Consider the following 25,672-nt stretch of genomic DNA (forward strand, 5'->3'; position numbering starts at 1 on the left):
ATCGGAACTGCTTGTGGAAGAGTGGGGTCGCGATACGAAAACTGCAATTTCTTCAAATTAATGAAAAAATAAATACAAATACAAACGGTCTCATGTCACAAACGTGTTTTCTGAGGAATACCTGGAATATGAAAATATTGCAACTCTTTGTTTTAAAGATTTTGAAGAATAACAACCCAGTATATTGCCAAAACGCATTGATTTTGAATTGGGGGGGGTCATTTTCTGACCCCCACGTTGTGCATCCGAGGGTTAATAAAAGAAAAGAAGCAGTTTTCGGCACCATCACCACTTGATTTGCGTCACATGCGATATGCCAAGACACATTCGGGGGAGATCGGGATCTTGTGTTTTTGTTTTCGCGTCTCCAGGTTCCAGATTACAAAAGCGAAAAAAAAAACGAAAAAAAAACCGCAAACTGACAAGAGGACCAGAAAATCCTGATGAAATAAAAAAGGAATGCGGTTCCGAAGCTGAAAAACAAATTAATTATAGCCTACTGCTTCCAGGTGAAATAACCCTGGACGCCACAGTGACAGCATATCCTGCACAGACGCGTAACACGGCGAGCGGCGGTGGGCCCCCCGCCATCGCACCGAACCTGACGTCGTAGCCCGTCGTGAAATCGGACGGCGCCAGGGTGGTGCTCCACCGCAGCGGCTCCTCGAACGCCAGCCGGGCCTCCCGCGGGTGCTGGGAACCGAAGCGCCGCACGAAGCCGAGGACCTCCGTCAGCAGGGACTCGTTCGTCGGGGTGGCGTCCAGCCTGGAGGCGCTCCACTGGGCCGAGCGGGTCAGAGACTGTCCCATCGTTACCGCTATGGGACCAGACAAGAGCTCAGCATGACACTGAGATCTTTACCATCGACACGATAGGGATTATTTGGAGTTTGAAAAAAACGTTTTCTGTGCGTCGTCGGCGGCCAAAGTTCTCCTGTTTAGCATCACAACTGCAGCCGCTATGATGAAAAGGGACCGTTTCTGTTGACTTTCCACCAAATCCGGTTTAACTGGAGCCACAAATCACATTTGACCTTTAAAATGAGGCGAACGCATCTTATAAAGTTTCATATCTTAAGTTTTGATCCAAGTCCTGCATCCTGTGATGCATTGATGACGTTTCAATTCAAGATGGTGGAACGTTTCATTACATTTCATGTGTTTTTGAACCTGATTTGATCAGTTTCACTCCTTTTTCCATAAAGATTTCTAATTTTAGCTGTTTTAAGCATTAAATTTATTATTTTTTCCCACCAGTTTAAAATTTTTCTTTTAGAAATTCTTGTCATTTCAAGGTTTCTTTTAAAAGCTCTATTATCTCTTCCCCCAATGGTTTGATACTGTTTTTGGCAAAACTTTACATTTGCAAAAGCTTAAAAATTCTGACTACCAGATGGATAAAGCCAAAAAAATAATAACAAGAGTTTTAACAGATGTCGTGTCGACGAAGTTTTGATGGTGTGCCTTTGTGTTTTGGTCTCTTTCGGTATCAACCTTCAATTCTTGAGATTCTATGAATTAATTCAACAAAGCAGATCGCTCGGCGATGACTATGAACTGCCGCAGCTGCTTTTTCCAAGATATGTAGTATTTTCTTTTTAAAGCCTTTTCCAAAAAATATCAACAATAATTAAATACATGAATACATACAAGGACTCTGGAAAAGCTGCGGCGAAGTGACTCCATAAATAATTGTGAAAACGAGAACATATGGTGTCGAGTATGAAAATATATATCCAGAAGATCGTGTTTGGATTGACTCCGTAATATTTTCATCACGTTGGACAAATTGTGAGGACACAGCCGCGGTTTGAAGACGTCTTCCGAGCCTGGCGTTGGCTCCGTCATCAAAGACCGCTGATGTGAGTCAACAAAGTGAAGGAACAGGTTCCAGTGAGGCGTGGAGACGAACGTCTGGAGGATGGATATATGTACGACGGTTCAGTCGGACCAGATTAAGAGGCAGCGAGGCACAAAAGCAAGAGTTTTTACATCTGAATTTGCTATAAAGTGCAATTGTACAATCACTGTAAAAAAATAGGCATGTAATTAGTTAGTCAGTAGTAATTAGTCATGCAATTTTACTTATAGAATGTAACATTCGACATGAGTAGAATGTGAAATGTTTTTTTCATTTAGGATTTTTATGTCAGCCTTAATATGTCAGTATATAATAATTTGAGGTGTCCTGCAGATGAATCAACATATTTTGTGGACGTGACACACACGCTAATATAATATTACACGTCTCATTGAGATTAATAGGTTTTATTTCAGCTCATCACAACTTTGAGAAGCTGTTTTCTGTCTCTCCCTCTCTCTCTCACGTGCACGTAAATATTATATAATGTGTAATGTTTAAAAAACTAAGTCTCTGGTGGTTTTTGCGCATTTATACTGTTTTATTTTCTCAAATTATTGATACCAAGTGATATAGGTACTTAAGTGATATATGCTAACGCTAAGTGGCTAACGTTAGCTTCATTTCCGTGAGAAAAGCCGCGGTAAAAAGACACAACTCAACATTTAACCGCGCAGAGGGAGCGGACGGACTCAGACTGTTGTGCTTTTATCTGTTTAATTCGTGCATTAGTCGTGATAATTCACTCGAACTTACCTTAAAGTTCAACCTGCTCCACTGAAGTGACACGACGCTGGCGTGCTGACACGGTATCCATGGCAACCACACCACAGCGCTCCCGCTCCTCCCCCGTTCTCTGTTGCTATGACGCCCATACACTACGGAGGACGGGTTGGGTCAAGATACACAAACGCGGTTTTTTTCAAATGAGGCACACGCCATTAAATAATGCGTTAACGCGCGTTTCAATAGAATAATTACTTAAAGAATAAACATCCTGACGCACTCACTTCTTTTAGAGCAGGCTTTCTATTAAACAGAAGATATTACTTAATTTATTGCCTTCATAATAATAAAGTTCTGTATTTATTCCCCATTCTGTGCCATTCTTAATAACCTTATTATAATATATTGCCTTTATTTCCTTAAAACACTGAATTGTGTCTAAATGGTGCTCTATAAATACATTTGCTTTGCCTTAAATGTAATGGAAAATCGCAATAATTTGCAATTTCAGAGAACTATCTTGTTCCCAAAAACACATTTATTTAGACACACTCTGCCACGCTACCTTTAAAGGAACATGTGTGGTACCTTCTTTTCTTTTTTTAATTTATTTTAACACAGAAGTACAGAAAATCCTCCTAATGTGGAAATTAAACAAGATTAAATCAGATGATACGAATAAGGGAACTGAGATCAGCACATATTAACTTAACACAAGACATTAATGTAATTTAAAACAGAGGCAAATTGTCCTTTCAGATCTTCTCTGTATTTCTGTAGGGATTCAGTGTGCCGTTTGCCCGGCCTGCCTCCTAAAAACATTTTATTTCCTGGAAGTTGAAAATAAAATATATCTAAGAAAAAGACCTATTCAGAGATAGAGTGAATAAATCAAATACATGTGCCATGCCAGCAAACGAAATACGTCTCCACGAAACAAAACCAATGCTGGCCTGTGAGAAAGTGCAACGTCAGAGACTCCAAAATGTCAAATCAAATGTTGTCACCGTAATAAAATTCCCTGTATGCTTTGCTTTTTACGGTGTCCTCACGACCGCATATTTGAGAGCTTATTTCCTCGCTCCCGCCTGGTTTGGCACGGTCCTGCGGCCAAACACTGGGTGGTGAAAACCTTCTATTTGGGAGGATACTCCCAGTTTAGACACAGCAAATAAGTTCACTCGGTTCAAAGTTAATAATAAGGCAATGCATCCAGGCGACTGCAACATTATGATTGACCTAGAAAGTAAGAACATGCTCAATAACATTTGCTCTTGGATGCACATGTTCACTCAAACACATTATTATCTGAGGAATATAATGGAGGGGAGAAAAAATGGTGTTCTGTGGTGGAACTATTTGAAAATACTCCATGGAAACGAAGAGAAAACGCAACTTTTTTTCAAATGCTGACAGTGCACAACTTGGTCATCTGTCCACTAGAATGTCCACGTATGAATATTGTTAATGTTTAAAGCGTGTTGTTCTCTGCTGCATGTGTGTGTGGACTCATTACAAATACAAACAACAGCACCCACTAGTGGTCCAACAGGAAAACTGCATTGTTTTCAGCCTTCTGGGGTTTTTTTTTTGTTTTGTTTTCAGTGTACCGCAAAAGGATATTGTTTTCAAAAGGTTACCATGGAAACACAAAACCTCTCTGAAACAAAAAAGCTAAAAAGCTAGAGACCCAGTACAACAGCTGTGCCATAAATTCCCCCATTTTGCAAAGGTAATAACGATCCGTGTCGCCGGAGATCACGAGAGAGGTTTTAATTTAGGTACATGTACGTGTGCTGAGCGACGCCGCATCATGGGAGGCGTTTCCATCGTAGTCGCCGCTCCAGTTTAACGCGCAGTTACGGGGCCGAATATTAGAAAACACCTCGGCAACGTAACGCCAAACGCTAAATTTATGACAGGCCTGGATCGCATTAGATCGAAGTGGCGTATCTGACGAAGTGGCCCGTGAGTGTAAACGATCAGAAGTTGAGCTCAGGCTTTGCGCGGCGATCGGTACGTGAGTGCATGAGAGCAGCTGCTGGTCGTGGCGCCACATAACGAGCATGATTTGTGAGGTTGACGGCGGGCGGCGGTGGAGAGGAATCCCACCCCGGGGGGGCCCTCTCTCTGCTGTCCACACTTGCAACCACACGGACCCTGGAGCCGATATGGGACCAAAAAAAAAAGACAATAGAGTCTTTCCACATAGGCTTTCATGTGTCCGGAGACTCGGAGACACACGGTTCAAGAACGGGGCTCAAACGAATTTCCCTCAATAGGCTTTATGGCCTGGCAGCCGCCAGCCCGTGACGTCCTCGGGGGGGTATCCGATGGCCGGTCAAACCGCCGACTTCCTCAAGGCGCTCGGCTCATTTGGCACCGACATCCATCGCTTTCAACGTGGGCACAGCAGGTGGAACCCAACCATTAGGGCAACTTGGACCAGGCCTGGTTGTAAATCAATCACTGAGAGCGGTTGGGGGTTGGGGGGGTAGTAGCTCATCTGCGGCATCAAGAGAGATCGCCGTGGACGCTGTTGTTGTTGTAGCGGCGGATTTATGGGTTTGTCTCGCTCCTCCAGGTATTTTATTTGGAACCCGGGTGGAAGCGGTCTAAATTAAGAAACGCTGGCTGCCGGGGGGGAGAGCGGAGTCAGACTCTGACGTAAAGCGTGTGCATCTGCGTGTCTGGAAAGTTCAGCAAAAAAAAAAAAAGAAGAAGAAAAGTGAAGATGGATGTAAAAGGAAAAGCAGCATAAACAAGGGTTTTAATCCGTCTAACCCCCGGGCCTCATTAGCCGGCCTAATTGGTGTTTGTTAAAGGGGATTGGATGAAACAATCTCTGCATCCTGGGTCTTTTACAAAGTTAAACAAACACGCTCCTTTTGCTCAGAAGCACCTGTTTGCCTCCTCAGATGTCCCCCCCCCCCCGACCCAAAACCAAAACCCAAGACAGGATAATAAACACGACTTCCTCTGAGCTCCGTCTTTGATTGAGCCGCGTGGAAACGCTCTGATGACACACCGGCAACGTGATTGCATCCGTTCGCCGTCGTGTCCCAACGATCCATTAACACTGAACCGGAGTGCGTGAGGAAGAAGACTGATGACGAAGGTGGAGGAGGAGGAGGAGGAGGAGGAGGAGCTGCTCCTGGTCCTGGAGCCCCTTGAAGCTCTTTATCCCGGACGTCTTCTCTTATTTTATTTTTTATTTTTTTGGCCAGACTCGGATCCACGTCCTCCAAAAAAGCGCTCTGATGTTTTTACGGGCTCGGTGTCAGATCCAGTCCGGCTCTGCGGTCCCGCGGCAGGAAGGGGAAAAAAGGGGGGGGCGACGCCGATCGTCGTAACGAGCACCTGCGAGACGTGTCTCGCTAATCCATACGGCTTTTCTAAAATAGAAAGCGCTTTAAAGGGGTAGTCTAACAAGAGGACGTGACCACATCCCGGCGCTGTAAAACGGCTTGTCCTTTTTTTTTTCTTCCCATAATCCTCTGTGTTTTTAGGCAAAGGAGTAAAGGCGAAGTGCTTTTAAATGGGATTCAGCACGGGTGACCGGTGATTGACAAGAAAGTTGACGACCTTTCGTGTAACTTTCTTTCCAGGGAGCGCTTTACGGCCCCACATGTGCTGCTCCGGGAGGTACGCTAGCTAGCGCCGGGTCGCCGCTTAATAAGCTTATCTTGTTTTGATCTGACAGACAATCGTGAGATCGTGCGGCCGTTAGAAGTAATGGCCCGACTTATTGACTGTTTAAACAGGCCGCGGGGATGTGGAAGCTTTTTCCTCACGAGGTAGGACAAATAAAGAAATAGAAGCAACGGCGGCAGGGCCAACAATAACCCAGCGTGATTACTGCTAGAGCAAACACAGATTACGTCGACGTTAGCCGGTCGTAGTGCGATGATGCAAGGCAATAACATTCAGGATACACGATATTCAACGTGGATTATTATAATGACTGCAGAATTTATTAGTGTTGAAGAAACATAAAGAGCTTCAAGGGGCTAATTGGTTCTGAATCCTGGTCTTTGGTCGAGTTTACAACTTGTACAACAAGACGTGATTGGTGTTGCTTCAATTCTTGCGCTTTTTTTTCCGGCGGCTCACTTCTGAGGTCACGACAAAGAAACGTCCGCCTTTCATCTTCAGAGGTTTTTAATCCACTTCAGTTTGTTTGGATGCTTTTCCCCACCGACACAATCTTCACCGCGTGTCGTCGCTTGGGATCGGAAGCAGAATCGGTGGTCGGTTGCTTTTCCGCCGAGTGTTTTCAAAAAGTTGGCTTTGCCAGTGGCTCCGATCACCGTTGTTGTGGAAACGGACGTCCAAAACGCAAGGAGAGTTTTCCGTTTTCCCTTTTAAACACAAGCTAAAAGAGGGAAAGACGGGGATTTTGATCAAAAAGGCAGACATGGAGTGAATTGAAAGTATAATCCCAGTCTGAATGTACCTAAAAAAACTAAACAAACACCTGCCCCAGTATGTTCTGTTCTGCTTTCGTCTGTTAATCACTTTACTTGTTCTATTTTTTTTTTTTATAAGCCTTAGTTTATATTAGTTTATTCGGTCAAACGAACATAAAATTAAAAATAAAAAGTAGAAAGAAAGAAGCTTGTATAAATGGGGCCAACATAGTATGTGTAGGGGTAATAATGCGTTTCAGATTTTTATGCAGTTTTGTTGGCTCCGCAGTTCTGGATTTTGCCATTTGAAGAAGAATTTTCCAGTTTTCACCCAAACACACAACTTCCTCATCTACCCATCGTCCTCCACCTGATGCCTCATCTCCAAAACACCCCATTAACGTGTCCAGTTGACTTGTGAATTCCCCACAATGCCTCCACGTGCCTCGGTTCCACAGTAGCGCGAGAGATTCCCCCTGAACAGAAGAACCGGTGCGGCCCGCCCGGGGACAATCGGCACCGGCCTCAGAAACCAATCGACCCCCGAAACAGATTCGCCCCTTTTTCCTTTTCTCACCTCTCAAGGATATGAAGCAAGTGTGAGCCAAGCGCAGGGGGCTGACGGTATTTGCCCAGGTGCGGGTGGAGAATCAAACAGTTACCTAAGAGCTCTGCTGCAGGGTGTCCGCTCCGCGACACCGCGCTCTCGCCGGCTTCTTGGCAACCGAGCGGGTCACATTTGGCCAAATGGTGAAAAATCTCACTAGAAAGCTCACAATAAAAGCTCGTCATTGGCCAACAGGGGGTCAAATCCACTGCCATGGATATGTTAGCACATTGCGATCCAACTGAGCTCACCGGCGTGCGAGGCTTTATGTAAAACATGTGGAATCCGACGTATAATATAGGCCGAGCGAAGGCGGTTTTTCACTGCGAACAGACGTAAAGTTTCTATAATTAGGACGTCCTGACCTGCACACGCCCCGGCGTTAAAAAAAAATCCTCACGACATACATGTTCTGTGCATATTTGTTGCTCTATACTTACGTTAAATGACAGCGTGCAGATTTAAAAAGGAGGGGGAAAAAAAAAAAACCCCAAAACAAAATAAACAAAAGAGAAAAGAAGGAGCACATGAGACGCTCAGAGGGGCTTTATGATGTGACTTTCTCCACGATACGCTCTGCGGTGGCGAGTCCCCCGTTCAGCTCCTCTGCAAATACACGAGAGCTCTTGTAAAAGTGGCCCGGCGATTCGAGAAACGAGCCGAGCGTCGCCTTGCACAGCGCCGACCAAAACAAACAAGACGTGCGGACGGTGGACGGTGTCATCGGTTTATCCCCCCCCCCTCAAAAAAAAAAAAAAAAAAACCCCGGGGGCAATAAATCTTGCGTTTCGTCTATATTTGACAGGAGGCAGTCGCTCCCTCCAAAGAAAGCAGAGCCGCTAAGCGATCGCCACTTGAAATACATACTGTACACAGCATTTGGAAACCACAATTACAGCTTTGCGTTATGTTATGTGGAAGCAGTGATATCGTTGCGGAAAAATACTCTCAAGCCGTATCAGATTTTTGTTTGCGGAGACTCATTTAGAAAAGTCTGATTAATGTCAGTGAAGCTTCCAGTGGCTGCTGCAAAAAGACCCCAAAAATACTTGCAGCAATTCTGCAGTTAAAGTGGCAGTTCAAGCATTGTAGGTTTTTTTTCTTTCTTTCTTCCTATTAATGTGAACTATTCTTATGCACAGTTTTATTTGTATAAAGTAAATTACAACAAAGCCACCACATGGCAGTTTTACAGAGAAAAACCCAGCGGTTCCACAAGAGCAAGCAGAGAGGATGGCGGAAAGGAAAAAACTCCCTTTGACCGGAGAGAGAGAGAGAGAGAGAGAGAGAGAGAGAGAGCGAGAGAGACTTGATGGGGCGAGAAGCTCAGCTCCTGGAGGAAAGGTGGAGTGAGGACAGACGGCAGGAGAGACTCCATTAGGCCTCGTTTACAACAGAACATTTTCAAATTAAAACGAAAAACCTTTCACTGTGTTTCTGCCACGGGAAACGCGATTTTTCTAAAACGCTGAGACTGCACTTTTGCGGCGTTCTCCTATTGTTGATATTTAGAGCGTTTTGTTCTTGTCATGCTAAATGTGATTAAAACCAGCTTAATTATTTAAATACAAAGAAATGACGTAGGAGAATCGAGGAGTTTTTGTTGTTTGTTTTTTTTTAAATAAAATGCTGATATAATCGAGAATAGCCATGTAGACTTCTTCAACTTTCTTGTGACTGGCTTTTAATGTTTAATAGAATAATATGAATTGAGATAAAGGGGCAGAGTATATAATTGTCATCTCTCTGGTCCCTTTCATTCAGGAATCAAAACTTTTGTTCTGTTTGTTGTTGGGTTTTTTTAATAAATAAAATAAAGTAATATCTTCATGGTTATTATTTTCAGCAATTCTGCTATTTCTGTGTAAAGGAAAAATGTTTACACGAGGTTGCCGTGTAAATCTGAACATTTTCCAAAACAAAAACGATGTAATTCTTTGCTTGAGACGTTGTTTTGTAAACAAGGCCTCTAAAATCATGTGAACGAACGTAAAAAAAAAGTCAAAGCGCGTCACGTATTTACTCGAGAAGGTTTGGATTCACTTCAAAAAAGCTTTACCTCAGAAAAAATGTGAGGTGAAGCTCAAGTCTCCAGGGTCCAGGTGAGAAGCAGTAAGTGTTTTCCACTGGATCCCCCCGAGTCCGGCTGTGACCTTTGACCTCCGCCTTCCCGTCGCCTGAGAATAAAAGCCAGATTGCACCCGAGACGGCGTCGGGGGGGGGGGAACAAACGGAGGTTGTGTCTTGTCAGGTTGGCGTGAGGACGAGCTGCTCCCACCTTGACTCGCTCGCCAGATGAAAGACTCCGGAGTTTGGCTGAACCCGTCCCTGGCGGACGGACGCCGCGGCCCTCCGCTAGCTAAAGAACCCCGCCGCGGACGGCAGCTGCTTCTACTCTGCGCCTTAAAATAAAAACACCGGCCTCCCCTCTGCTCCTCGCTCACGTCTCGTACGGCGTAATTATTATTTTCGGAGTGCGGTCGGAGGGGCCGTCCACGTTTGGCGGCTGCCTGACTCGCTAATGCTCCGCCGGGCGCTAATACAGTTTGACTCCGGCTTCGGGAGACGGCGGGGGAGCTTTGTTCTCCCCCCTCCCTCCCCTCATGGTCGGCGAGTCTTCTGGGGACGGAGATGAAGATAGATGTTGAGACGAGGATGGAGAAGGAGAAGAGGGAGGCTTGTTAAAGGTAGTGTGAGGTGAGTGGGAGCGAAGGGGGGGGGGGGGGGGGGGGTCAACATGGCGTGCTGGAAAGAAGGGGACGTCTCTCCCAACAATCTTTTTTCTATCCCCAACCAGAACTATAAAAATCCTGGTTCTGCAGTTTTATCTTTCCAGCATCTCCTCCACTTGGCCACGTGGAATTATTAGGTTTTTCTCAGTAAAAGCACTGTGAAACCACCGTATTGTATTTGGAAATATAGAAATTAAACAGAAATGAACATCTCTTTACTCATAACACATCAAACTTGAGTGATGAAAATACAGTAGTTTACTTGTATTCAGAATAAACAGTCTTATTACTGTGTTTAGGTGATATTTTGCACTAATCTGGGTATTATGGGTCATTTTTCGATAGGGTTTTCCGGACATTAAATCACAGTGTAGTTCATCAAACATATACTGAGGCCATTGAGATATTTGTTGGATTTGAGTTCTTGATAAAGGAAACTGTAGCACAAAGAGACAAAGACCCAGGTGTCGGTCAAACTTGTACAACAAACAGCAAACGGTTTAGTAGAATCTGGTAGAAGGTTCCGTAGAATCTGGTAGAAGGTTCCGTCAGCTCAGCAAGATGTTCACGCTTTGTCTTTTTCACCCGTTTCCTCACATGCCTATATTAGCAGCTGCCATGCAAGGGTGATGGGGACCAACGTCTCGTCCGGCGATGCTTCAAATCGATCGGAACGCCAACGCCGTGACTTTAAGACAACTCGTTTCACCACAGCCGATCCAGCTTACAACAGAATCGTATTTTAAAAGAGCGTTACAGACTTTTAATTGAACCACTTCCTGTCTGGTCCGATAGTCATCTGAGCTGGAAGGGATTTGACGCCACGAGACCCCAGCGCTCTCCCAAACAGTAGCCTGCTCTTCAAAGTAAAAGACAGCTGCACTTAGCGAGCATCCCACCAGCCGAAGATGGAAAAACTGTGGAAATCCACAAGTTTTCGACACGAAGCAGAAACGTAGGTAAAGCTAGCGCCGTTCCAGCTCCGACGGCGTCGTTCAATCATCGATCGGTCCGTCTGTCCTCCCTCAGCCAGGCGGCCAGACGTTGGACCGTGGGCAACTTCCTCCCGTTCAGATGGCTTCAGTTAAATGGGGGGGGGGTGGGGCGCTCCATTCGCTCAACCCCTTTGGCCGGCGGCTCACCGGCCCCTGTGGAGCGTCACTCATTAAGACCCTGGCCCGGGCGCCGGCCAGAAAAAAAGACCTCGCCGCCGTCAACGCCTGCGAACACATGACACACGGGCTGGGAAGGCTAACAAGACCCAAAGCCTCCCCGCTCGCGTCACATGCACCTTTTCGGGCTGCGATTCCTCACAAACGCCTCGCGGCCGCGAAAGGCGACGCGCCGGGACGTAAAGCCGACGGCCCATTCTTTGGCAGCGGCGTCTCCCTTTGTGGCTTGTTTGTCGGCGGACACGACACGTGCTTTTCTTTCATGTGAGTCACGGCTGCCTTGACAGTTTAACACAACGTCTTTTTAGTTGTTTTTTTACTGATCCGCCCTCCGTCCACCCGAGTCGGGGGGCCACACAGGACCCGGTAGCCCGGCCTCACGTCTGCCATACACACACACACGATACATGCCGGCATCACGGCTCTTTATTGGACATTACATCAGCCCGTGAAGGGACACGACCCATTACAAAATCACACTGCTTCTTGTTATTCTTCCTCTTCGGAGACGAAAAGCTGCTCAACCCCGTGCCTGATTTTTGTTTGTTTTCTATCACGTGAGCCCCCCCCCCCCCCCGTCAAACCTCCCCGGTGGGCAGGCGGCCCCCGGCGGGCCTTGATTAGAAACACATAAAGAGCACATTGCTGGCGTTTAACACCGTGCTCTTCCCCGCACCTAAACGCTCCACTGACGGATGACAAGGTGTCAAAACATGTGTGTAACTTCAAGGAGGAGGAATTGGGGGGGGGGTGGAGTGAGGGGGGTGAGGGGGGGTCCTTGTCTTGAGCTTTAAGGCTCTGGGAACATGCTGAGAGCTACATCTCTACATCTGTGACTGTCACCACATCCTCGTCAGCGGTGAACCGTGTTGATACAGAAATGTCACCATTACCCCCCCCCCTCCGACCCCCCCGACCCCCCCCCCCTCCAGAAACAAGACCTCCAGAACTCCAGAAGATGTGCATTCCTCCGGCCTCCAGGGCTCCCCTCTGGTGCGCTTGTTACGTCCACCGGCACGGCTCATTAAGGAAACCTTCTGTTTTCTTTAATGCAGAGTGGTGGTGGAACGTTGTGTGGCGCCTCGGGACTTAAAGGTTCTGTATGAACGTACGTCCTCAACCTGCCAGAAACGCACACCGATTCTGTCCTCGGATCATTTTTTATGACTAAAAAAGGATGTAAAAACCCCGAATATGCTGTATATCTTTGAATAACGACTGAATTACGCTCAGTGTTTAGCCGACATCCATTGGATCATAGAGTACAGCAGATGAGTGACGGAACATGAAAAGCGCTTTGATCCTGCACTTTTACACCCCATTTACAAGCTTTGTGACGTTCTGAGTGTCTATTTACATGAGAACACTACCTAGAACCACCGAAAACACAATTTTTTAAAAGTGCTGCAAATACTTACGGCCACCGTCAATAGATGGACAACAAGAACAGTCCATGTCATTGGATAAAAAGGCTTTGATCTTAAATAAGAAGAGCGGCTTCTCACAAAATGTGAAAAACACATTTACTGTGTTTCGTCAAAGCCGTAATATGTCACATGACGTCATGTCACATTTTGATACTGCTTCTAATTCTGTGTTTTTAGGACATTTTTCATCCATATGCTTTACTCAATTTTTATTCGGACGCATTTTTGACAACTAAAGTAATCTTGGAAAAAAAAAAAAAAGAACCAACATACATAAATTTTACCAAACGCCGTCATTCTGTGCTTCATCATCTACCATTCCTCACATTGCTGTAAGATTGTTCTTCCAAGAAGCTCGTCTGTGCGCACGGAGACGACTGATTTATCTTGAGGTGTGCAGTTTCTGGATGGACGGGGCTGCTCCTGTCCTGTGATGAGTTATTTGTGATACACGGTAGACACACTAAAAAGTCCATCACAGGTCTGCTCTGCCCCCGGCAACATATGTTTCTCAACAGGAAATGTTATTTTCCATCGACCGACTCCGAGTCAATCGGCTAACGACGTCTGAAATGAACGTTTATCGAGTGATACAAACCAACCGATATGGAGGATTCACTGATGTGAAATCCAGATATATAGAGTCCAGTTAAATTAAATAAAACCCGTAAACTTTTGGGGCGACGGATCTCAGGAAACGTCACTATCAGACACGTTTCTTATACCTTGTTTGCGTAGTGTAGTTCAACATGTGGCTGTTATTCACAAAAACACGCCCGTACGTTGACCGTCACTTGCTGCATAGAAGTTAAACACTTGTGGCATGAAACCAAGAAAACCCACTCATTTCTAGTCGATCCTTCTTGCGCAAACGGCCTGAAGCTCAGTGTTTCTGCCTCCCACGGCCACGCTGGCACTGCTTCCCAAAGCGAGGTCCTCATTAGTGCTGGATAACAACAGATCATGGGAGATTTCCTCTCACCGGTCCGTCAATTGAACGCGTCTCATTATTTGACGGTAGCGTGTCCACAGGGGGACGATGAAGCCGACGGAGGTGCAGCACGGGCCCCCGAGGTATGAGCGCTTTTCCCCCCGAACGAGGGGGTATCCATGTCGGTCTCTCGTGATCCTCCCGAAGTCCTTTTCCAGATTTGGATCAAGAGCCGCCGTCTGGGGTTCATGAGCACACATCCAGCTTCTCGGGTGTCCTTCGGGTCCCCGGGCCTGGAGGTGTGGGCCGCTGCCACATGGAGGTAAACGTAGCGGACTCCTTACCAATGACCAATGACCCGGGCCTCCTTGTAATCCACTTACAGTCATTACGCCGGGTCAGCGCGGCGACTGCTGCTGGACGAGGCGGGAAACACTGTTGTGTGACTCGCATTTGCATGTATTAGGTTCTGCCGGGTGCTGGTTTTCCGAATGCCGGCGCTGCTGTGGAAACCCGTCGGGCTGTGAGAGGAACGCTTCAAACGTAATGCGAACGGACACGTTTGGAAGGCAGGTGATGGGTTTTTTTCTGGTTTTTTTCCGGTCTCAGTCACCCTGACTGCAGGAAATCACGGCAGCGCCGAGGCTAATTTGTAGCACACACCGGGAAGGTCCCCGACCTCCGGAACGCTCCAACTTTAAAAAGATGACAGTTCAGAATCTGCGTAATTAAAACCGCTACGGTTGGAGGCCAATAAGGCTCGGGGGAAGGCCGCGCTCAAAGTTTAAGAAAATACAGGTGGACAGCTCCGAGCCGCTCGAACAAAGCCAGCGCTCTTGTGCAACCTCGGCCCCGGGACCCTGCTTTCACTCCGCATGTGTCAGAGGCATTCCTCAGCTGTGGGGACCCTCCACGTGAACTTTCACTCCGACGGGCTCATCTTAGGGACGCAGGCGGTGTGTACACCCGGCCCGACGGCGGTATGGCAGTTAGCAAAGATGCTTTGTTATGAGTTAAGGCATCTTCGGGCTGGGGGGGGGGGGGGAAGTGAGGTGAAGGACATGAAGGACATCACGTCTCACCCTGCACCCCACCACCCGGCTTTCTTAAGCCTTGTAATTGAGGAAAACAGCTCAAGGTAATGTGCCCCGAAGACCTTTGCCTACAGACATGAGGTAATGCGGAGGCTCATTAGGCCAAACGACGGGGTGGGTGGAAGCTCCTGGCCTGAATCCCCTTCCCCCCCTCCCCCCCCCCCATTAGTGTCCCTATGGTCAAGGGCATTTACCCGGGGATGAGGAAAACAGAGCAGCATCGCAGGCTGTCTCCGACGGTAAAGCCACGGCGATGGACTGACTCACCACATTAAAGACTGGGCACAGACGGGATGAAGTGGAACCGCGGCGGAGGAGAAGCAAGGCCCAGAACGAAATGAGCGAACGGCTCGGCGGGAGTCCGGCTCCCTACCACTGGCAGAACACATCTGTCCGATGCAAACGATTCGTCACGTCACGACGGCGGGCCTTATCGCGTCCGAGCCGGCGGCGGGATCCTCGGCCCAGACGCCGTAATCTCAGAGCAGTAAATCAAATGGGATTGCCAAGCGGAGTGAAACGGAGGCTTTTCATTTTTAATGGTTTCCGAAATGCGCCGGCGGGGGCGGAGGGACGACACGTCGTCGCCCCGGCGAAGTTCAGAAATAGGGGGGGGCGGGACTTTTCCACTGCCCGTGCCCACGACGTCTGCCATCAGATTTATGAACATGAAAAATGAGAAAAAATAAAAATACAAATTGGAAATCAAGCGAGTCACGAGGCCTTTACTGCAGCGCAACACGAGTCTGTGATCTGAGATAAAAAGAACTCTACTTGCTATAAATCCTTCGATTCTGCACACGTTGGGCTGGACTATTAAAGTCGTCTGGATGAAGGGGTGAGTGGCGGTGTGCTCACGTCTGATCTGCGGAAGTAATCGCTGGGCCTCCAGTCACACGGCAGCTCACTCGTCAGGGAACAGCGGAGTAGAGATGAATAAAGAAAAAAAAAAAAAAAGGAAGACGGAGATTTGTTATCTTAAATCAGTCAGGGGCTCCGGGCCGACGTTTATAGAGCTGCATGAAGATTTATTGAGGCGACTTTGCCGGCTACTTACCTGCTGTTCCGTTTCCTCATCATATTATTAACCGACCCACATGTACACACGTCGTATTTTTAAGTATTACATCGTCACTCATTTTTTAAAGTACCCTGACATGTGTTGCCGGGTCCTTCGTTATCCATGTCGGGAAGGAAACCCGAGCCGGGAACACATGTTTTTGTCCACCCTCGTTCGGAGGCGAACGCACAAGCGGCAGCATCCGGGGGCCCGACGGAACGTCCAGGGTAGCGAGAAGGTGTACGTCACTCCATTTCGATGACAGCCCGTCAGGAGCCTCGTCTTTTGTTATACGCAGGAAAAAAAAAAAAAGGGGGTCTGGTGAGAGTCTGTGACTCCCTTTTCTGGCAGTTGGAGGGACGTCAAAACAAAGCCGGACACCTCAAGGTGAATAAACACGTGGAAAAAGCTCAAAAGGAGGTGAATCTTGGACGTAGTGGGGCCCGGAACTGTTGAGTGAAACAGAGGAACTTTGGTCGGACTCCATCAAATCCGCCACGGGGACGACGTTACCCAACGAGACCGTTGGGCAACGAGGTCCAGAAGAAGAAAAAAAAAAAAAAAAACCCCGGTCTGCTGCCGGTAACACAATGTCGGAGGAAATGGGGTCAATTCACACCCACTTGAGAAACTCCTGAGAGTCTGTGGCGGTCCGTGTCCAAGTGTTCCGACAACCGCCGGAGTGCCCCGGACAACTCGGGGTGGCATTTGTCTCGTGTTAAACATGCATCATTGAGCTTGATGGCTTTTGGATGGGGGTGGGGGTGGTGGGGGTGGAGGGGTGAGGGTGGGGTACTGCACTCAATCGTCAACACGCTGCCGTCTGCCCGGGCTCCGAGGGCAACGCCATGTTCCTGCACGTCCCGCCAGCAGCCTTCAAGCTTCATTCTGTTATCCCAATTAGGAAGAACGAGCGAGAGAGAGAAAGAAAGAGAGAGAGATGTGGAGTAACTGCTTCCGCCCTTCGGTTTGGGCGAGTGCCATTACCTCCTCCTGACCTTCCCCAACCACCTCGTCTTCCCCCACCTCCTCCGCCTTGGCTGTAAACCCCCACCCCTCCCCTCCCCTCTTGCTCCGCACAGCTATCAAAGACCTGTGGAGGAAGGATAGACGGACTGATTCGGGCCGAACGTGGGATTTTTTTTTGGAACGTTATCAATGCTCGGCGGAGGCCAAACCCTCTCAAGAGCCCCCTTTTTACCCCCACCCTCCACCCCCACTGACTCCACCCGCTCACAGAACCGGCGCTTTCAAAGGTCCGGTGACATCTGAGTTAGCAATTTGGCACGGAGCTGCAGCAGGACGCTGGGGTTTAATTGGGCTCTGCTGCTCCGGTGGTTGCAGGAGTCATTAGATTCAGGCCCTTCGCTTCACGCTTAATGCTCCAGATCTTCAGCATCTCCGTCAGGAGGTCCAACCACACCTGGTTTTATACGTTAATATACACCTGGACGACGGCAGACGGTCATACAAGTTGAGAAGACTGCAGTTTCTTCTTCACTCAAATGCTTCCACATTCCTCTGCATAAGATAGTACCGCAATTTTTTATTTTTAAATTTGTACTTCGGTGTAAGAATTGCATGTATTGTAAAACAAAACATTTTTAGGTGGCATTAATCAAACGTATGCAGACATGCAGTTGGATCTTTACGTTTAAATCGTCCACTCTAATTGCGGATGGTCCATAAACCTTCACCGTGAACCCTTAAGTACTCGCCTTTGATTGCACGGAAAGGAAAACCAGTCTGTTCTTGCACTGCTCCCCAATTTTGTCATTTGCAGAATCGCATGCGGCTGGAAAATGTTGCTTGAAAAAGAAGGATAGATGTGGATCTCCAAAACACCGAAAAGTCGTTTTCATTCCGTTCCACCTCAATCTCCAGCGGACGGAAGGCTCAAAGTGATTCAGCAGCATGGAAATGCAATTTTAGTTGGATTTTCTTTAATATAAAATGCAGCAGTTATCAAGAATAATATGAATTCGTACAACAACATGTCATTTACAGCAAGAAACTAGACATATTTTCCAAATACTGTACAAATCTGACTCAATCGCATAGAAAGTACAAGGAAATTAATTTAAAGCATTAAGAATAAAGAGGCAGGGGCTGGCGAGGTCCCTTTAATTGGTGTTCGGCCAGTTTCACTAAACAAGAGGAGCCCTCAAAGTACCCTTTTACACATAAATCTATTTTAAGTACAATAATATTACAATAGAAGAAAAAAGTCCAATCAATGAAGACAGTCTGGAAGAACGTGAACGCTCAGTAGTGTCGGAGGAAGTTTGCAGTCCGACGGACTGATTCAAATTTTAAGACTAAAAACCCCCCCCCCAAAACAACAACAACAAAAAACAGAGAAGATCCGAGGATTAGATCAACTTCTTGAAAAGACTGGAAGTTTGTGGAAACAGCTTGCCAAACTTTGTCTGAAGTTGAAAAGCGAGTTAAAAAGCGATTTCATGTTGAAACAGGAAGTTAGCATTATCATGAGTCCCTCGCCAAGGAGTCAAAGATATTTATTTTTTTTAAAAGCGGTTTCTGGTTAGAGGATGAAAATAAGGGCATATAAAGCTAGTGTGAGCTAAAGAAGCTCCGACAGTCAGTAATTTAATTCTTATTGTGTTTCTCTCTTGGAAGTGGTTGCTAGCATGTGGCTAAGCGGCGGTCGCTACATGACGTCCTCCACCAAACACGACACATGCTGGGTTTAAACTTCACCTTCTCAGTCAAACTATCTCATCAAATGCTAACAAAAGGTGTTCAGTAGATGTTTGTACTACGTACTAGGAGCTATCTTTCCAATAAAAGTGAATTAAACTATCAATAGTTGGTTTTGTTTTGAGACGATAATCAAAAAGAGAAGCAGGATAACGCTAACTTTGGACGTGCCTCATCCCAATGGCGCTCTATTGGTCAAATTCGTCGTTGCACTTAAATGTTCTTGCCAACATTGAAGCTTCATTCCAGCTTGTAAAAGATCACTAAGTCCATAAAACCACGGCCTCAGAAGCGCTAACAGAGCCAGGCTAGCTTGCGTCCAGTCTCCACGCGAGGCTAAATGTGTCTCCTCGTGGTGCTACGTCAATAAATTAAAGCGATTAAAAAAATAATAATTCTCACTCCCAGCATTGGCAACGGAGCCAAACCTGGACGTGGATGTAACGGCGTTAATCGCTTTACAAATTGATGCCAGAGAAATTAAAATTCAACCGCTTCATGGTGAGAACAAAAAAAAAGAAAGAAATACTCAGTAAAAAATGAGTAAGAAGTGGGAATAGGTATCTGAAATTAGCAATAAACTCCTAATGCTCATAAAGTCGGGAGCCGCTACTTGAGTTAGAAATCCTGGAAGTGTGCTACGAAACCACTATTAGCGAACCCTCGCCGCGGCCAATTTTATGTGAATAAAAATATAGACTCCACCCTAATAAAACACCATTGTGAACATTTTCTTCTCGCCGGCGGCCAAGTGTGTCCAGTCGAGGGACTTTTAATGGCCGGGCTGTTATGCTGGGCAACCTTTTCACTTGAAGGGTGGCTTTTCTCAACACGCCGCCGAATGGAACGTACAACACCTGGATGAAAGGACTGCGTTGGTGCTTTGTAGGGGGACAAGTAGCCCCCGGAGACCCAAGGCCAAACAGTGGAGCGAAACTCGAGACGCCGCGGTCGTTTCTTGTACTGGATATTAAAAAAAAAAAAAAAAGAGTCTTCGAAAAGCTACTGGAAGATATTAAAATATATTAATTTCTTTTAAATAAAATTACACCTATTGCCCTTTGTGGAGAGTGTACCTGACAGGTTTGACAGTCGCCGAAGCGTTTTAGAAGCACAGGACAGTTTTCTTTCCCCCTCCGAGGTCCCTTTAGAGACATAAACACGACGGTCGTCCACCAAGAAGAAATCCCTTTGGTTTCTAACGATCTAATGTAATAAACACACACACTCACACACACACAAAAAGAGTCCTGCTGGTGCCGCCACGGTCCAGAGCTTGTTCCCGGTTTTCGGACCAGGGAACCTCTTGACTCGACCCAAACGGGAGTCGCCCGATCGACGTCTGGACAGAATCCCTCGGACCGCGAAACCCATCACACCTCCGGATCGCAAGCCGAGGTCCAGATCCAGCCGGGATCCAGGGCGAGAGTTTATCATCAGCCCGGCGCGGCTCAGGTACCGGCGACACAAGTGGTCTTGCGCCGAGGCATATGTACACGTTTATATAAAAACCCCCCAAAAAACTGATAAAAACCTGCATATTTCTCTGGAAAACCTTCCCTTTTTTTTTTTCCCCTTCTCCGCTCGCAGTTTCAGGAGTGAGTCCAGCTGACGGGGACCCAGTGGGTCTCCGTCTCCACTTTCTTCAGCGCCGACCGCAGCTCGCCGAAGGCCGCCGACAGGTCGTCGTTGACCACGACCTTCTCGAAGAGGTGGCCGTACTGAGCCTCCATCGTCTGCGCCGTGCCCACCATCTCCTCGAAGTCCTCGTCCTGCAGAAGAGAAGAGGAGGAAGAGAGAGAGAGAGAGAGAGAGAGAAGAGAGGGACCGTTACTCACCAAAAGACAAAAGATCTCACAGCCCAGAACGTACAAATAAACAGCAGGCGGCGCGCAGGGATCCCGTTATAACCTCCGTTACCCACGCTTGAACCCCGGGCACGGACCACGCCGTAAAATAAAAAAAATCCTCGCTGCACAACAACCCAACCTCAAGGAATTTTCATTATTTCCTCGGCTGAATAGCCACCGTCGTCCCATTCGCAAAGAAAAATAAAATTTCCTCAAAATAAGCCGGGGACAAAAAAAGCTAAAAAAAACCCCAAACCGTCATTTACAAAAGACAGACATGTAAAGACATACAAGATTGTCAAGTCTGGATTTTTTAGAAGCACAATGAGGAAATGACAGCTTGTGGACTTTTCTGGGCCGTGTGAAACGGCTGCACAGATCGCAAAGTCTGCTTGGGAAAAAAAACCAAACAAGGAACAGATTGGGTTTTATTTTGAAGAGGTTTGGCTTCTGTTTGAGAAGGCAGACGTCTGAAGGGAGTCGTGATGTTTCACATGAGTCAGAAATAATCGATTGAATCGCTTCGTCGGACTTGTAGCCCCACAGTTTATCAGCATTTTTCCAATTCCATAGAAACTGTTGCACTTTTGCTTAAACCTGGTTAAAGCTGGAATTTGATGAACGACAGAGTCTTATTTCATTTTTAATTTTGGGATTGTTTCTATGCAATTTAACTCTCCAGGACAATCACAGCAATAAAGTTGTACTTTTGACAATACAGTTGATGTCTGCAGTTATTTTTAAGTGCATTGAGAAGAAAAATCAAAAATTGATTTGAAACTTGAATTTTTCTGCATAAAAAATACATTCAAAGATTTTTTTTTTTTTTTTTTTTTTAGGCCAAATTGCTACAAAGTCCTACTATATGTACGGCATTTTAGAGTCAAATGGCACTTTAGGGAAAATGCTGCTCAGAGCCACTGAAAATGCAACTTTTTGAAAACCCCGTGGAAACGGGGGAAAACGCACCTTTTCCTGAAACGCTGCTACCGGCTAACATGGGTGTAGTAACTCGTTCTGCACATGCTCAGTAGCTGGACAATCAGAACGTTTCCTCCGTCACGTCACGACTCCGAGTCCATAGTCTCCTCTAAAATAAAGGACCTGGTACCTTTATTTTGACAGTCACCATTAATAATCCAACTTGGTGTTGGCGTTATCCCGTCATTCATGTCTATAGCTTCATTACAGTATAAATTCTGTATAAAATGGATGTCGTTTGAAAGCGTTGCCATGAAAACACCACACATTTCCGAATCAAAAATGTAAACATGTTTTCTCTTGAAACGTCACTTAACCGGTTAAACCATCGACTATCGCTGCTACACATCTGTATTATCTGAAAAACCGCTTCACGCCAACTCATATATATAATTCCTACTCATTAACGTTCCAGCACAGAGTCAATAAACCGAACGTCGGCACTGTTTACAACCAAACTGGATCGAGAGTCTCAGGAAGCGTCTTCACTGAATAACGATGCAGTGTTCACGGCGCTGCGGCTCGGGGTTACCTGAGGTATCCCGACGCCATTTATATACAATTATTTGCTCAAAAAATATGTGTTTAATCAGCACGCTCGATTGGAGCTGCAGAGAAGTCGTGCTGACGGGCGGCGGGGGGGTCGTGGAGTTGATGGAGACGGAGCGTCCAAGTCAATATGCAAATGTCCCGCCCAGTGTAAAGAATGAAAACCACGTGTTAACTGTGCGCAAAAGCAAAATAGCGTATTTTTACCGGGCCGCGGTAAATAGTGGCCGAACCCGGGGGCTCCTGCATTCAAAGGTAGAGTTTCTAGAAGAAGCCGCGGCGGCGCCGCCACGCCCCCTCTGGTTTCAGCCGGGTATGTCGGGTGGCGTTTTTCTGGAAACACTCAAACTTTAGATTTCTGGACAGATACGGCCTTAAAAAGCCCTCTTTGCCAAACAGACAATTATAAATACACATTCATGCTGAGAAAGTCAAACACACACACACACACTCACTCATTTATAAATAAATATATATATACTTCCACACACACACACACACACACACAGACCTGCAGGCTGGAGCGTGTGTGCACATAAACACGGCCTCGTAAAAGCCGAGATTTAAAAAAAAAAAAAAAAAAAAAAACTGCTCCGTCCAGCCAGGAGTTACTTCAGAATGCTTCTGGTGGTTTTTCCGCTTCATCGCGGATTCGCTGCGCGGCTAAATATAAACCCTCCCTCACAGTGATAGACGCAACGGCGGATATGTAACGTATGAAACCGCCGCCGCCGGCCACATGTCGAGCTCCACTGTTGGTTGGAAGAGATTTGAAGGTTCATGAGGAATTTAGACGCGAAGTTTGAAGTGAAAACACTTTTTTTTTGTTGTTTTGTTTAATTCGGAAAAAGATGTAGTTCCCATGTTGGGCCACTAGTGGGTGCTGTTTGTTTTCATGATGAAATTTCACACGTGTGCAGAGAACAATAACGCTATAAATATGAACAAGCTATGGGACCTTCTCGTGGATGTTTAAAGTGAAATACTTGCTGCATCTTCGAAAAGTTGTCTTTTCCCCTCGTTTCCGTGGTGGCGAAGTCGGAACGTTTTGTAAAAACTTGCCCCGTTTCGTAAAAACTTGCCCCGTTTCGTAAAAACTTGCCCCGTTTCCATGGAGATGAAGTCAGAGCATTAAAAAAAAAAAAAAAAGTTCTACTTTTGCAGTCATTTAAAAAAAAAAAAAGAATGTGTTTCACCCTGTTTCTATAGAGATGGAATGTTTTCAAAAAGTTGCACATCCCCATTATCCATCTCCTTTTCTCACTCTCACTTGGACTTTATACTACTTGTGTTTGTGGACATTTTTGGGATGAGCATTAATCGGAACAACGCACATTAATGAACAACCATATCCAAATTGTACACAAATTGCAAATGTGCCAGATTAGGTCAAAACTGCAAATTTACATCTGTAGGACTTAATTTAATTTAAGATAATGTTAAGGGTTAGGGTTAGGCGAAATGTCACGACGCTCCGGAGGCCGCCATTGTTGTTATTGTCTATCAACTGAGCACGTGTCGAAGGCGTACCCTCTAACCGAACGACCCGTGTGCTTTTCTTGTTTTTTCCACATTCACCTCTCAGTCCGTCTCCAGGTAAGAGGACGTTACTCCCAGGAGGAATCAGCTTCAGGGGCCAAAAAAAAGAAGAAGAAGAAGATGGAAACGCAATCAGGATCCAGAACGAGGGGGTAATGAGTCGACGCGAAGACGACATGTCGGGGGCGATGGATGCACCAAGGAGTGTGAACGGAAAAGCCGGGCGACGCGGAGGTGTGGAGGCTCAAACGGCACCTCCTCGGAGGGCAGTTTGACCCGAGCTGGAGCAGAAAAGCACCCGGGACTCATTTGTCCCATTAAGCTTGCTTCATTTCCACATGAGGTGAGGTAGCGTCCTGTGCCTGTTTTAGCACTTTCGCTTCTGGCTGTTTTCGCAGCGTCGCATGAGGACACCGAGGGATTTCAGGGGTCTCATCGCCACACGGTACGGAGTCGGGAAATCGCCGTCCAACCAGACGTCTCTGACCTCTTGAGACGTGGCCGCTAAAGCACAAGGTCGTACATCGAGTCCAATTTAGTGATTAATGCGTCGGGTTCTTTCGTGGAGACGTGGAAAAACGATGCCGTCAAACAAAGACGGTTCCAAAAAACACCCCCCCCTCCCCCCGCGGGAAAATCCCAGCGCTTCGGTCGCGGCTAACGCTAACTCGCAGGTTTCCCAGCCGGCGCCGTTGGCGGCGAAGCGGCGTCTTCGTGTCGTCACGTCAGCAGGCTTATCAAAGCTGCTGATTCGTGAATCTGGCCTGTCAACACCGGAGGAACCTTCCAAGAGTCGGGTCGACGAACTCAAGTGTCTCTTGGAGGTTTAGGGAAATACCAACCCCCCCCCCACCCCCAGGACATTTATTTTCTTTTCAGCACTCCGAAGACCTTCAGCCTTTTGAGGTGATCTTTCAAACGGGAGAAATTCAAAGTCTTCTTTCCATGTTCGTCGATGTAGATTTGCAGGATTCTCGTGGGAAATTGGAAGACGTGGCTCAAAATTGTAGGAAATTATGAAAAATTGATGGCCTAGAGAGAGTAGAAGAGCAGATTTGGGATTTGCAGGCTTGATCCCCACGACTTACAGCTCATTGCTGTGGGCCCATGAGCCATGACCTTTGACCTCCATCAGATCTTTAATATCGCTGCCCAGCACAGCATAGAAATATGGAAAACGGGCTTAATAAAGTATGATTAGTTAAACATTTTATTTCGTTAAGTAAAACGGCCTGCAGTGATGACTGAAAAGTTGTTGTTTTTTTTAGGGTTGTTGTTCAAGCTGGCTTTGCCATTTAATGAGAACCATCAGAAATTTCGAGTCCCTAATGAGAAACAAGTTGAAATCACCGTCCTGTGAGCTCATTTCCATTGCTATTGTTGTTTTTCTTATCCGCTCCAGTCGTTCCCTCAGCGCTCGGTCACTTTCTTCTGAGGTCTTCGTACCGTGAAGTCCGGCTCTGCAGAGTAATCCTCCCCCCGTGGCCTATAAATCTGCTCGGCAGTTTAGTGGCACGAAGCAGCACGCGTCGGCCTCAGGTGTCGTCTTTTAAAAGCGCCACACACCACGTCCTCGGCTTTATTGGCCCGTTAAAACGCACACCTGTCCTCCCCATCCCGGGACAAACCGAGCTGAACTCTGCACACACCGGCCCTCGAGGCCTCCGGGGAGTCAGCCCTTTTTCCACGCCGGCCGTCTCGGAGAACGAAGCTTCAGATACAACAAACGTTTGAGGCGAACGTAAAACGAGTCGAGAAACGATCCACATTTCATGAATGTTTTTTTTTTTTTCAAACAACCGGTTTTCTACACAGGACACGTCTATAATGTCAGTCTTTGATCTTCATGCTGAAGATCAAAGACTTACAAACGTCTCCCTGCTAGTTGTACAAAGTGCTCTAAAAACACACGATATCAATTCTTTGCTTCATCATAATGAATTCAAAGCCCCATTTAGACAGATGTTTTTTGTTTTTTTTTGAGTCTTGCATTCACAAGGAAATGTTTTTAAA

General features: G+C 46.6%; 1 protein-coding gene across 2 annotated transcripts in view; it reads right to left on the bottom strand.

The window, feature by feature from the left end:
* Positions 1 to 17,961: 17,961 nt before the first annotated feature.
* The window catches only part of mpp7a (MAGUK p55 scaffold protein 7a), a 120,912-nt gene continuing 113,201 nt past the window's right edge, over positions 17,962 to 25,672 (bottom strand). For both annotated transcript variants that reach the window (XM_080515204.1, XM_080515203.1), the window contains one exon: positions 17,962 to 20,512. In XM_080515204.1, coding sequence (XP_080371330.1) covers positions 20,333 to 20,512 — 180 coding nt within the window. In that variant the 3' untranslated portion in view covers positions 17,962 to 20,332. The remainder of the gene's footprint in view (positions 20,513 to 25,672) is intronic.

This window comes from Blennius ocellaris, assembly GCF_963422515.1.
Source record: "Blennius ocellaris genome assembly, chromosome: 19".
NCBI lineage: Eukaryota > Metazoa > Chordata > Actinopteri > Blenniiformes > Blenniidae > Blennius > Blennius ocellaris.